This window comes from Leucopleurus acutus, assembly GCF_964270905.1.
Source record: "Leucopleurus acutus genome assembly, chromosome: X".
NCBI lineage: Eukaryota > Metazoa > Chordata > Mammalia > Artiodactyla > Delphinidae > Leucopleurus > Leucopleurus acutus.
In genome coordinates, this window is record NC_139148.1 from 45,875,845 (window position 1) to 45,889,718 (window position 13,874).

The window sequence follows — 13,874 nt, forward strand, 5'->3', positions numbered from 1 at the left end:
GAAAAAATGTAATATACAGATCGGACAAGGTGATGGTCTGACAGTATACATGAACAAGCAAAGACCGACCTCATGGCAGCAGACTGCACTGCCTCTGCACAGTGCCTGCAACTAATGCGGTTAGTTCCCAGAAGGAACATTACACACAGCCAGGATGCGGCCCAGGCTACCTCTCCCCTACTTCCTCACAACCCAGGTTGGGGCTTAGGCACCCAGTTATCATACATGATTGAAGCGATAGGGTTCCTTAGGTCCTCCACTTACCAGGTAAACCCCATCAATGCCCTGGAACTTTCCCAATAACCAGGGCATTCAACACTTCCCAGATTTGGAGGCTCCTTCTGTCTCTAACAACTGGGATCAGAAGCCCTCAGGGGTTAGGCATGAGAAGGCTTGGATTCTGAGGGGTTGGCACCTAGTGGGCTCCAAGCAGGGATAAGGCCTCCAGTGAGGAGTTTGACATCATTAAATCCTACGAGGTAGGTAAATACTGTTAGCCCCATTTTACAGTTGAGGAAACAGGCACAGAAAGGTCAAATGACTTGCCCAGTGTCAAGCTAGTAAGTGATTAAAAAATGGGACTAGAACTGTCCCTAGAGCCTAGGCTCTGCTCCTAGCACCCAACCAAATCCTACCAACTTGTCAAGGTCCAGCTCAAATGTGACCTCCAGGAAGCCTGGAGCTGATCATCCTCTTCTCAAATTCAAAGCACCTATACATGATTCAGCTAACGACAGGAACTCATGAACCCACTAGCATCTCCTTAGTAGGAGGGTAGAGATCATGTCTGATTCAGTTCTGTATTCCTAGCATAGAGTCTGACAAAGAGGGTGTTCAGTATGTATTTGATGAACACAGGAAATGAATGAAAGCATTAATGAGTGAATGAGGGTGGTTTCACGTAACGGCCTGAATCCTGAGGTCTGGAATAACTATGCCCAGTGCCGGGGTGCTGTCATACTAAGCTCTCTTGGAATCAAATTCAGCCTAGGCTCCTTCTAAAATGGGTCTCCAATATCTTTATTATTTTGCAAACACACCCACATGTGCACATGTGGACACATATACACACATGTACATACCACACACAAGCAAAATGCAGGGGGCCCAAGGAATCCATGATTATGGGTGACGGGGTAAGGTCCAGGGTGGCGGAAGGGGGGATGGACAGATGGCCCTGTTCAGCTCAGTTCAGCTCAGCACCTCGTTCCAGAGGCCAGGATGCTCCCTGAAGCTCAGGAATTTTTGCTCCAGAACTAACATCACCTCTGTTCCTCTTCATGCTTGACAGCAGTGCCTAAATCCCATAACTATACCAAACAGGGACAGGAGGTAGGGAAAGGTTGGGAGCCAAATATCCAGAGATTGGGAGAGGCGTAACTTAGGGATCCAGACCGGGCAGGAGGGCAGAACTACTGCTACTGCTCATTGGGGTTGGGGTTGGCATCTGGGTACTTGGTGAGGTCGAAGGTCAGGACTTTGCTGATCACACAGTCCCCTTGCTGAAGGAGGAGGGAGAAAAAGAAAAATAAAATTGTAAGGAGAGAATTAAGAGGGGTCAAGTGCCCCAGGATTGTGGGGCCTCAAACCCTCCTCCCTACATACCTGCCCAAAGCCCAGGCAATGGTTCTCTGGGTATGAGAGGATGTGCTCAGTCCCATGTGCCTTTCCTGCCTATCTCTGCACTCTCCTCCTTTTCTCTGCTGTCTGGCTGCCTCTGCCTCGCCTTTCCACCTGTCCCCAAATGCAATGGCCCTGCCCAGCTGAGCTGGCTAAGCCTCCAGGGCAGGGCTCCAACAAGCCCAGATGGCCATTCAGGACCTGAGTCCCTATGCTCCCCCACCCCTGTGCCCCTCCACTGCAGCCTTCCCTTCCTGCCCTGGGAAGTCAGGCAGGGAGTGGGGCTGGCTCCTGAGCCAGGACCGCCCTACCTCGGGGTAGACTCCAATGAGGCTCTCAGCCTTGGTGTAGAACTCCTCCTTGAGAGAAATGACGATGGCCTGGAAGTTGCAAGTCGACTGCTCCTTGATGTAATTTGCTACCTGTGGGAGGGGCCATGGAGCACTTAGCAGGGCTGAAGCCCTAACACTCCCTGTCTTATCCAGTCAGAACCAGAGGCAGATGGGGTAGGGTACGGGGCGGAGGGTTGGGGGAAGAGAGGCTGAAAGGAGGCCACTGACTAGCACAGTGCGGATGACCCTGGGCCCAGCCTCCCAGGCACAGTGAAGAGGCTGCAGGAATGGCTAGGGCGCACTCAGGAGTTGTTCCCTGAAACCCAGCCCCGACCTGGGGGCCTCCCTCCCGGGCCCCACTTTCCTTGCACCCACCTTGCCAATGTTGGTGTTATCCAGGGCAGCATCTATCTCATCCAGGACGAAGAAGGGGGCTGGCTTGTAGCTGGGAGGGAACCAGTGGGTGAGCTGACACTGATGGGGGCAGGGGCGGGGCATGACAGCCCCAGAGCCCATCATATAGGCCAGCACCCCCTTCCATTTCTTCAGAGATTAAAAAACCCAGGTCTGAATGTTGCCTGAGCCCCTAAAGCCCAATATACCAACTGAGTCCTCCTTTGCATCCAGCCCTGCGCTCCAGGATCCCACAGAACAGAAGACATGATCCTCTCTGGAGCGTCCAGGTTGGCTGGGGAGATAAAGCTGTCCTAGGCTCTGGCCATACTGACCAAGCTACCTGGAGGTCTACCCCACCCACTCACACCATGTCTCCCTGCCTCTGCACATGCTGTACCCTCTGCCTTGGAATGCCTACTGGTCTCTCTGGCTAACTTCTACTTATCCTTTGCATTTCCTGCTCAAGTGTTGGCTGCCCTTGAAAGGCTTTCCCAGATTGGGTTGGTAGCTCTCCTCTGTGCATCCACCGCTCACACGCTCACCCGGTTACAACATTTAGCTCACTGTTTGTTTACACATCTGGCTTCCAGTAGACCATGAGCTCCTCGAAGACAAAAACCATGTCTGACTCATCTGTGTCCCTAATCCCCCAACAAGGTCTGGTACAGAGCAGCCCTCAAGAAATGCTCACTGAATGATGCTGTACAATCAAGCACTAAGTTGTGGGGGGGAGTCAGATTCAAGTACTGTTGGCATTCAGGAGGGGGAGGTCAGGGTATGCCACAGTGGTTGAAGCAGGCTTCCTAGAGGAACAGGAGGAAGAGAATGAGATGTGAAGGGGTGGAAGGTGATGGCCAAGCTAGATTTGCATGAAAAGGGCTTATGAGCCAGCAACCATGTAAGCAAAAGCCTGGAGGTGGGACTGAATACATGCAGGGGAAGGCATGCTGAGTGGATGAGGTTGGATTGGGAAGACAGGTCCAGGAAACCAAGGCCAGATATGCTGTAGTAGGTAGGGAAACAGGGATTCAATCCAGAGTCCACCAGATTATCCAGTGGCCTCAGTACAGTCTCCACCAACTGCCCTGGAGGGGCACAGCCATACCTGTGGATGGCAAAGAGCAGTGCCAGAGCTGCTACTGTTTTTTCCCCCCCTGACAAGTTGTCCATGGGCCGGAAGCGTTTGCCAGGAGCTACACAGTTGTAGTTGATGCCATCCAAGTAGGGCTCCTCAGGGTTCTCAGGGCCCAGGAATGCCTAGGGGGAAAGGAGATGGGTCAAGAGTCTGGGTCTAGATGGGGATGAGGACAGGAAGCCTAGAGGGAAGGGCAAATGAGGATGGGTAGGGGCTAGTTGGGTAAGGGGCTCCAGCCTACCTGGGCACTGCTGTTACGGGACAGGGCCTTGTAGATCTCATCAATGTTGGTGGCCACTGATTCAAAACAGGAATTGAAGCGGTCAAAGCGTTCCTTCTTGATCTGTTCAAATGCCTGTTTGGCCTTCTTGGCTCGCTTTCGGGCTGCCTCAAACTCTGCCACAAGGGAAAGACAGGTGACCCCTCAGTACCCAGGCTCTGCCAAGGCTGAGGACCATGCCCTGGCAAAAATGACCTACAACTGACAATCCACAGAGCAGGGACATCCCACATGAAGAGGAATGCCTGCGGAGGGGCCCAGGAAGACAGTTCCACGATCACCTGTATCCAGTGGGCCAGCCACATAGTGCAAAGGAAGAAACATGGGCTCGCAGCCACATAACATGGATTCTTCCCTGGGCTCTACCAGCAACGAGCTGTGTGACCTCAGGCAGGTCACTCATTCTCTCTAAACCTCAGCAGTTTTCTACTCTATAAAACAGGTGTGATAATCCCTACTGTTTAGGGCTCTTGGGAGTTTCGAGCAAGAAAGCACGTAAAAACAGGAGCTGTTGTGATGTATAACAGGCCCTTGCCATACCTCTAGCCTCCTGCCTTCATCTTAGAACCAAGAAGAAGAGGAAACCCTTACCGTCTGAGGTTTCCTGGAACTTGTCTCGGACACTTTCCAGCTTTTCCATGGCCTTCATGTTGGGGGCAGCAATACGCTGGAGCACACTCTGCTGCTCATTCAGCTTCTGCTGCAGTGTGTTCATCTCCTGCTTGATCTCCTCCTCGGCCTGGGCATCCTGCAAATCCCAGGCCCAGCAACATCAAGAAGGGCCAGGCCCCTACAAAGATACTTGATCCGGGCGGGGGCCTGGGGACCTACTCCCACGCAGAAGGCAGGTTCTTTTTCCCTAACCCTGCTCCTCTCATCAGGTCCTGCCAACAGTAACCATTCCCACCGTCCCTAGAAATTACAGGCTGACGTCGCTTTTCTCATCTCTAGCCCTTCCCCCAGGCCCTGTCAACCTCTCCATCTCTCAGGAGGAGCAGCTGGTGGTGCCCCTCTCTGGCTCTCAGCCCAGGCCATGAGCCAGCGCCATCCCAGGGTGACCTAGAGGCTCCCACACAGGCTGGTCTGGACTCCACTTACAGCTCTACAACGAATAAGGCAACTCACGTTTTCTGCTCAGATCACCACACCTGAGCAAATTCCATTTGAACTTGGTTTTAGGTCTTATGGATATTGTGATGCATGTCTGGGCTTGTGCCTTTCTGCCACTTTTAGTCAATAAATATTTACTGAATGCCTTCCAATGCCAGGCACTGGCCACTCATATCCTGTGAGTCATGGCTCCTGTGTTCATAGAGCTCATGGACTAACAGAGGAATGCATATAAGCAAACAATCAGAACATTGTATGGTGAATACCCAAACAATGATAAACAGATGGTGACGGGTCAGCACACAAGGGCACCTAACTCAGACACTGGGGCTAGGGAAGGCTTCCAGGAATATTTTTAAGCTCAGGCCCATAGGATGAATGGTGAGGACAGAGAGAAGGAACAGTCTTCTATGCAGACAGGAGTATCACATGCGAGACCAGGGTTTATTCATGGTTCATTCAAGGAAATCAAAGAAATTCAAAAAAGTAATCAACTTTAATGAACTTCAAAAGCCAAACAGGGGAATTCCCTGGCGGTCCAGTGGTTATGACTCAGCGCTTTCACTGCCCGGGCCCAGGTTCAATCCTCGATCAAGGAACTAAGACCCCACAAGCCACACAGCACAGCAGAAAAACAAAAAGGCCAAACAAATATGCAAAGGGCAATTCAACATGGCAACAGTAGCAACTGTGTGTGTGTGTGTGTGTGTGTGTGTGTGTGTGTGTGTGTGTGTGTGTGTGTGTGTGTGTGTGTGTGTGTGTGTAAGCACACACGTGCCTGTCCGCTAGGCAAAGAGACAAAGCTGGAGGCACATGAAGAAGCCCAATGATAACAGGCCTTTTAAGAAATTTGGACTTTATCCCAAGGGAGGTGAGGTACCACTGAATGATTTCAAGCACAGGAAGGACATGAATATATATATATATATATATTTTAGAAAAGCCTTTCTGAACATCTCTCTCTATATATATGTATGGAGTGATTCGTGGATACAGTATAAAGGTACACAATAGAATGCTATCTTTTATCTAAGAGAGGAAATGTGAATAATTTACATACAAATATATTTGTATTTTAAAAATACAACAACAACAAAAAGATAATCCAAAAACTAAAATGGTCACACATACAGGAAGGGGGGTGAAGTTGGACAGGAAAGGAAGCTAAACTTCTCTTCACATACCCTGTATTATACTTATGGTTTCAGAATCAAATGAAGAATTTACATAATTATAAAACAAAATTAAACTGAATCAAAATGTGAAAGCCACGGGGTAAAAAAACTGTTGGGGAACAAGATACTGACAAGATGCCAAAGAATCACCCTAAAGATTCCTTATTACTTACAAAGGTAAAAGTGTATGCTTAGCACTGAGATCTGGCAATTGATACCTTAACTGAGGATCAAACCTACCATCATGAATAGTGGGATACCCTAACACTATGTGCCTCCTGGCATGATGCAATATAAAGTACATAGTGGGGAGTTCCCTGGCGGTCCAGTGATTAGGACTTGGTGCTTTCACTACCATGGCCTGGGTTCAACCTCTGCTCGGGGAACTAAGATTTGGCAAGCCACGCTGCACAGCTGGCGGGGAGGGGGAGCACACAGTGAAATATTTTTGCCAAAAAATTACTTAACCCAAATCTATCAAGCCTCTAAAATAGTTCAAACTTCCAATTCATAGGAAACACAAGGTTAGGTGGAACAAATTAAACAGAGTAATGAAAGGAAACTGACATATCCAATGTACCCATAACATATCCTGTTCTTCGAGACAACATGTAGACTGTTCAAAAGACCGATGTTATGAAAAAAAGTGAGGGGACTGTTCCACATTAAAAGAAACTAACTAAATAAAAGAAACTAAAGAGACAGAACCACCAAAAGCAATGCATGAATTTGATTGGGTCACAGCTTAAAAAAAACAAACTACTACAAAAGACACTTTGTAACAACTAGGAAAATTTGAATATGGGTGGAATATTAGACATAAAATTATTAATTTTCTTAGGTATAAAATTGAACTGTGGTTATGGAGGAGAATCCCTTGCTCCAGCATGCTGAAGAATTTAGAGTTGAAGTCTACAACTTCCTTCAAAAGGTTCAGCAAAAACAAAAAAAGTGTGCAGTACAGAGGGAGGGAGAGAGTCGAGAGATAAGAGAGAAAGCAAACTGGGAAAATGTCCATTGGTCAATCTAAGGTGAAAGGCATATGGGTGTTCAACTGTACTATTCTTTCAGTTTTTCTTGTAGGTTTGAAAAGTTTCAAAATTAAACTTGGAAAAAATAAAGGAGAATAGTAAAAAGCAAAATCCTTTAAAAATTGAAAACTAAACAAAAGAAGTCTGACTATATATTAGCTGGTTAAACACTCAGAAGATTCTTTCAAATCACTTTAAAACATAGGAACACGACTATCCATGCTCAATGAGCCATTAGCTTAATGAGCCATTAGCATCAAGGAAATCTTAAATAGCATTCAATAATTGAATTGTTACTAATAATATCTTATTATGAGTTTCTACATATATGATAGGCTAAAGTAAATATACTATTGAATACTTGCTAGAAACCAGATTTTTAGCAAGAATAATTGGAAACTCAAACATAAAATCAATGTTAAACTGTGAAAATTACAATTTCAATTGGAAGTATCAATATGAACTCATGATACATTTTTCCCTCAAATAAAAAATGCATTTTGTAGCCCAGTCTACTGAAAAGTTCTAGAAGCACCGAGCAACCAAGCAGTCATGAACATTCCAGTGTCCAGATGGTAGTTGCTAAATAATAGCATTCCCTACTAAAAGAAGTCAGAGCTTCTCAGAGAAATGGCTAATTCCAGATCTGGGGTGGGAAACGTAAAGGATGAGCCTGGACATACCAGAAAGCAAGGAAGATATCAAAGACTACAAGAGGGGACTTCCCTGGTGGTCCAGTGGTTAAGAATCTGCCTTCCAATACGGGGGGGCGGGTTCAATCCCTGGTCAGGGAACTAAGATCTCACATGCCACGCGGCACAGCCAAAAAAAAAAAGACTACAAGAGTTGTGTCAAAATTATTCAGAAGCCAACTTGAACGAGTTCCCACTGGCCGAAGATACAACACCTTTATGCAATGAGAAGGATAATAACCACAACAGAGTGCAACACATCAAATGTGTTTAAATCCTTAAGTTCATAATAACATGAAAACAACTCAGTGGACAAATCTTCAGAATGCCAAAGAACCAACTCATTATTTTATAAACTGGTAAATAAAGGGAAAGAATCAAGCCATATATCCTGCCTTTCCTATACAAACTACCTCAGGGTAACCAAATAATTGACGGAGGAAATCTCTTTACAGTATTCCAGCTAATAAAGAAATGATAGAATAAGATGACCATTTTGCAACCCCTGACAAATTATGTAATGGATCTAGGCAATAATCATCATGGCTGCAAGCCACACAAAAAGAGCCAATGACCAGACATTATAAACCTCCTGATGGAAGTAATGACGTCATATGAAGTAGTCTTGACCAAAATAAACCCCAAAACTTGAATCTAATCAAACCTCTAGATCTGAGCTGTCCAATACAGTGGTCACAAGCCACATGTTACTACTGAGCATGAAAAATGCAGCTGGTGTGACTGAGGAACTAAAGTTTTAATTTTACTGAATGCTAGCTAATTTAAATTTAAAAACTGATACTCAATTCAGTTACTACAAAACTTCTAAGTATATTTGGAACAACTTGGGTATGTGGTTCTCCTTTTTCAATTGTAAATTTTAGGATATCTAAATACAGATCAAGTATTTCTGAGTAAAATTTAGCATCCAAATTGAGATGTGCTGGAAGCTTAAAATAGATAATGAATTTTGAAGACTTAGTACAAAGAGATGGTTAAATTTCTCATCAATAATTTTTATACTGTTTACACATTGAAATGATCATTCTTTTGGATATACTCGGTTAAACAAAATATAGTATTAAACTAAATTTCATGTTTTAAAAGTTACACATGTGGGCGATACTGTATCTCTATTGAACAGCACTAATCTACATCTAACTACCCACTTACAGGAACTATGGGGGACAGCAGAACTTATTTTTTTTTGCTTTGTTCTGGGGGAACATTTTAAAAACCACAGGATACAGTCAACAAAGTACAGAATGTAGAAAATCCTTCAGGAGAAATGAGCGAATTTCTTCAACAACAGTAAATATTGCAGAGAAAAATAAAAACAGACAGAGGGGGAACTTTTGGATTAAATGAGACTTAGGAGACATCATCAACCAATCACTATATCAATCATCTATCTCTCTTTCATCTTACTTGACTCCCAGTTCAAGCAAGCACACTGTGAGTGTGTGTGTATAACAATCAGGGAAGTGTGAATACTAATCATAATATTATTATTAAGGAATTATATAATAATATATAACTCCAATGTTAAGTAATTGGGTTTTTTGTATGATAATGATTCTAAATATTTTTAAGAATTTTCTCTTATAGAGATACATTCTGAAATATTTACAAATGAAATGACATGGTGGCCAGAATTTTTTAAATAACCTGGGGGTGGGAAGGGGAGGATGGAGTGTGGGGGGGTGCATATGAAACAAGTTTGGCCATGAGTTGCTAACTGCTGAAACTGGTGATGGCCACATGAGACAGCACTGTACTATTTTACTTCTGCACATGAAATTTTCCATAATAAAAAATCTAATAAGAACAATAGCAAAACTCAACTTGAAGTGGCTCCCTCTGGCCAAGAATGGGACAATTTGAATATCAAAAAGAAAAATGACTCCAAATAGACTGAAACATACCAAAAGACATTTAAACACTTAAGTTTATAATAAATATAAATTAGAAACCTCACTGGTCACTAACTTTAAAGGTTACAAAGATAACCAACTCATTCTGAAAGCTGGTAAATAAAGGCAAAGAATTAAGTATTTATTCTACCTTTTCTGTACTAACTGAATTTCAAGGGAACTAAACAGTTGATGTGAGAAAGTTCTTTTTTAGAAATCAAATTAATAAATGTAGGAGGAATGAAAGAATCAGAAAATTACCATTTTGCAGCCCTTAATAGATGTAGGCAATGATCGTTCATTAATAGCTGCTAAAACCAGCTGTGAAAGGCTGATAGGGAACTTTATAAGATTGATGGGGCTAACAACACCTGAACATGGTGATCATGATTGTTTTTCCTTTTTTAACTTTACATTACGTAAATTTTTAAACATTCACAGAAATGCAGAGAATAATACAATGAACCCCACGTACCCAGCTTCAATAATTATCAACTCATGGCCAATACTCTGCCATCTATACCCAATTTCTTTCTATATTCAACTATTTCAAACCAAATCTCAAATGTTTCATCCATAAATACTTCAGTATGTACCTCTAAAACAGGGTTTCTGCATCTCAGCACTAATGATATTTTGAGCCAAATAATTTGTTGTTGTAGGGGCTGTCCTTTGTGCACTGTAGGATGTTTAGCAGCATCCCTGTTGTCTACCCACTGGATACTGGTAGCAACCTCTGCCCCAGTTGCGACAACTAGCTGTGACAAGAGTATCTCCAGACATTACCAAATGTCCCCTGGGGAGGCAAAATCTACCCCACCCATTGAGAACCACTGTTGTAAAAGGTAAGGACATTTTAAAAATAAAACCACAATACCATTATCACCTAAAGATATTAACAGCAATTCCTGAACATCATAAATTATCTGGTCAGTGTTCAAATCATCCCAATTGTGTTAACATAAAAATTTTTTTACAGGTTTTTTTCAAAGCAGGTTCCAAATAAGGTGCCCACATTACAATTGGCTGATACGTCTCTTAAATCTCATTTAATCTATAAATTCCCCTGCCTCTCTTTTCTTTGCAATGGATTCAAGGGAAGGCCACACATTGTAATTGGTTGATTTGTCTCATAAGCCTATAAAAGTTCTCCCTTTCTGTCCATTTCTTTCTTCCCATTTATTTATGGAAGAGACCAGGTCTTTTGTCCTTTAGAGTTTCCCACAGTCTAGATTTAGTTAACTGCATCCCTGTGCTTTTACTTAACATGTTCCTCTGGCACCAGTGTTTCATATAATTGGCGGACATAAAAGCTTAATCAGATCCTTGTTTGAGTTTTTGGCAAGAATATTTCATAGGTAGTGTTGAGCATTCATCAATCTTACCATTACAAAGATAGAGAGAACTGACATTCAGTGTCTACTGATGCGATGCAAAAGGAAGTTCATGAGTACATGGTACCACTTATGATATATTCTTGCCAAAAATAAAAAATGAATCTGAATCCAATCAAACCACAGATTTAACTACCAGTTTATAGGAAACACAAGGATGGAAGAACATGTTAAAAAACATCATGGGACACAATCAGCCAAATTCAGAGTATAGAAAATTGTACAAGACCAATGACCCAGTTTCTTCCATAAATAGCAAGAAAAAAATAAAAAGGGATAAAAAAATGTTATAGACCATAAGAGACCAACTTTAACACATGGACCTCACTTGAATCCTGATTTAAACACAGAAATTTTTTTTTTTTTTTTTTTTTTTTTGCGGTATGCGGGCCTCTCACTGTTGTGGCCTCTCCCGTTGCGGAGCACAGCCTCCGGACGCGCAGGCTCAGCGGCCATGGCTCACGGGCCCAGCCGCTCCGCGGCATGTGGGATCTTCCCGGACTGGGGCACGAACCCGTGTCCCCTGCGTCGGCAGGCGGACTCTCAACCACTGCACCACCAGGGAAGCCCAGAAAAAATATTTTTAAAAAAGATATTTATGGGACATTCATGGAAATCTAAACATTTATTGAATATCAGGTGACATTACAGAGTTAGTGCTAATTTTTTGGTATAATATCATGGTTACATTTTTTAAAAAGGAGTCCTAGAGATATATACTGAGGTAATTATGAATGGAATATCTAGAATTTGATTTAAAATGTGCCAATCAGGAGGGGGAAGGGTATAAAAAACAGGATTGACCATATGTTGCTAATTATTGAAGCTGGATGATGGGTACCTGGGGTTCATTGTATCATTCTCTCTACTTCTGTATCTGTTTGAAATTTTCCATAATAAAAAGGTTAAAAAAAAAAAAATCAAGTCCCCCTGCCTGGCTATAAGGAAAGACTGGAAAGCATCAGAAACTATTTAGAAGGCTCCTACAGTAGTCCATGTGAGTGGTGAAAGCAGCCTGAACTACAGAGACAGTGGAAACAGAGAAAAGTAGAATTCAGTAGATATCTGGAAGGTAGAATTGACAGGGCTTGGTAATTCACTGAATATGCAAAGTGAGAGAGAGAGTTAAGGACAAGGCTCAGATTTCTGGTTTGAACCTGGGGCTGGCACTGAAGAGAAGAGGCCGATTTGGGGAGGAAGGCTGGGGTTTGAGGTACCTGTGGGCCCTAGCACAGAGATGGCAGCTGAAGCCAGGGGAGTAGAGGAGACACCCAGGATGAGAGCACGCCAAATGAGAAGGAAAGGATGCCTGGGACAGAGCCCTGAGGAACCCCCGAGGTCTATCTGTTCACTGTACAGGAGCCTGTTCTCCGTGTATCTGGGCTGAGATGTGTACACAGGTGGAAGGGGAAGACTGGCAACAGGCAGGGATGGGGGCAGCTGGGGGTGGAGGCGGAAGATGTGCCTGTGTCTGTGTGTGCATATTGGGGGAAGCCATGGATCACAACTCCACCCCGCCCCGCCTTGCCAGCTCGCCCCTCTTTCCAGACATGGTCTGTCTCCACAGGGCCCCCAGATGAGCTGACCCTCTCTCTGGACAGCTGGGAGGATGTACCCACTCCCCGAGGCTAAGCCTCACCTTCAGATCCTCACACAGGTCGCCGTAGTCAATCTCGATGAGGGCCTCTCGTGCATAGATATTGGAAGTTCGTTGGGAGCCACTCACTGAATCCTCCCCCTGGGAGCTACCCTGCAATGGCGAGAGGGAGAGTCAAATGGACCCGAATGGCCATAAGAGCACTTGCTCCTCTAGAGGGGGCTGAGGGGCTCCTTTGCAGCCTTCGATGTCTTTGAGAAGCACCTTGCTAGAAAGTACTTGTGGCAAAAGGAAAAGCAGCTCTGACAGCAGAAAGATCTGAGTTCAAAATTGGGCTCTACCGCTGACTAACCGTGTGACCCTGGGCAAGCCATGCTGTTGCTTGAATCCTCATTTAAACACACAAACCCTCATCTGTAACACAGGACGATGCCTGCCTGGCAGGGCTGTGCTTAGGATTAGGAGTAATTATATCACATGCTACCATGATGCCTGGCACACTGCCAGTGTTCAAAATATTTTGCTGAATTAAATGGAAATGCTATTTGGGAAGAAAGGAGGGAGAAAGACATGTGGGACTGAAATACATGTTCAGGTCAAAGACAAGATATATGCAAACCTCCTCTCAGTTAACATTCCCACCCCCTTGCTACCAACCTTCACTTCCAGTGGATAAAATGCCTTGGCTCTTCTATTGGCTGGTGTCCCTCCCTTTCCCATAACTAAGCTTCATCACCTCTGTATTGTTGATGTCCCTTACCCAACTCTCTCTTGGCCAACCTCCCTCACTGCAGCTAAGTTACCATCCCTCAGGTCCCTCAATTCCATCTTCCTTTGCTCTTGGCTAATGTCCCTCAATTCCCACTCCTACCAGTATCCATCACCTGCTGGAACTATCTTAGCTCAAGTCCCTAAGGTTAATGAATGACTTCCTCTTCTCCTGGCTTACCTCCCTCACCACCTACTGACATGCAGCCCTACCCCCAACAACTTCCCTCTCACACCAAGGCTATTACCTTTCACCTCACCTGCCTTCACAGCCTCACCCTGCCTCATCTCCCCTGCATCCCTCCTTTTGTCTCTCACCACCTGCAACCACCATCCTTTTCTCTCTCTCACCTGCCCTCCCTAGCCACCTTCATCCCCCATTCCTGGTTATGTTATTCACAGCCCACACCCACCACCAGCCTTAATACTCA

The 13,874-nt window shown here is 44.5% G+C and overlaps 1 protein-coding gene across 1 annotated transcript in view; it reads right to left on the reverse strand.

Moving 5' to 3' along the window:
* Positions 1-1,013: 1,013 nt before the first annotated feature.
* The window catches only part of SMC1A (structural maintenance of chromosomes 1A), a 32,209-nt gene continuing 19,348 nt past the window's right edge, over positions 1,014-13,874 (reverse strand). The window contains exons 19-25 of the mRNA XM_082864975.1: positions 12,718-12,828; positions 4,355-4,511; positions 3,725-3,879; positions 3,454-3,605; positions 2,328-2,397; positions 1,932-2,042; positions 1,014-1,502 (exon numbers count right to left, since the gene is read on the reverse strand). Coding sequence (XP_082721101.1) covers positions 1,419-1,502; positions 1,932-2,042; positions 2,328-2,397; positions 3,454-3,605; positions 3,725-3,879; positions 4,355-4,511; positions 12,718-12,828 — 840 coding nt within the window. The 3' untranslated portion in view covers positions 1,014-1,418. The remainder of the gene's footprint in view (positions 1,503-1,931; positions 2,043-2,327; positions 2,398-3,453; positions 3,606-3,724; positions 3,880-4,354; positions 4,512-12,717; positions 12,829-13,874) is intronic.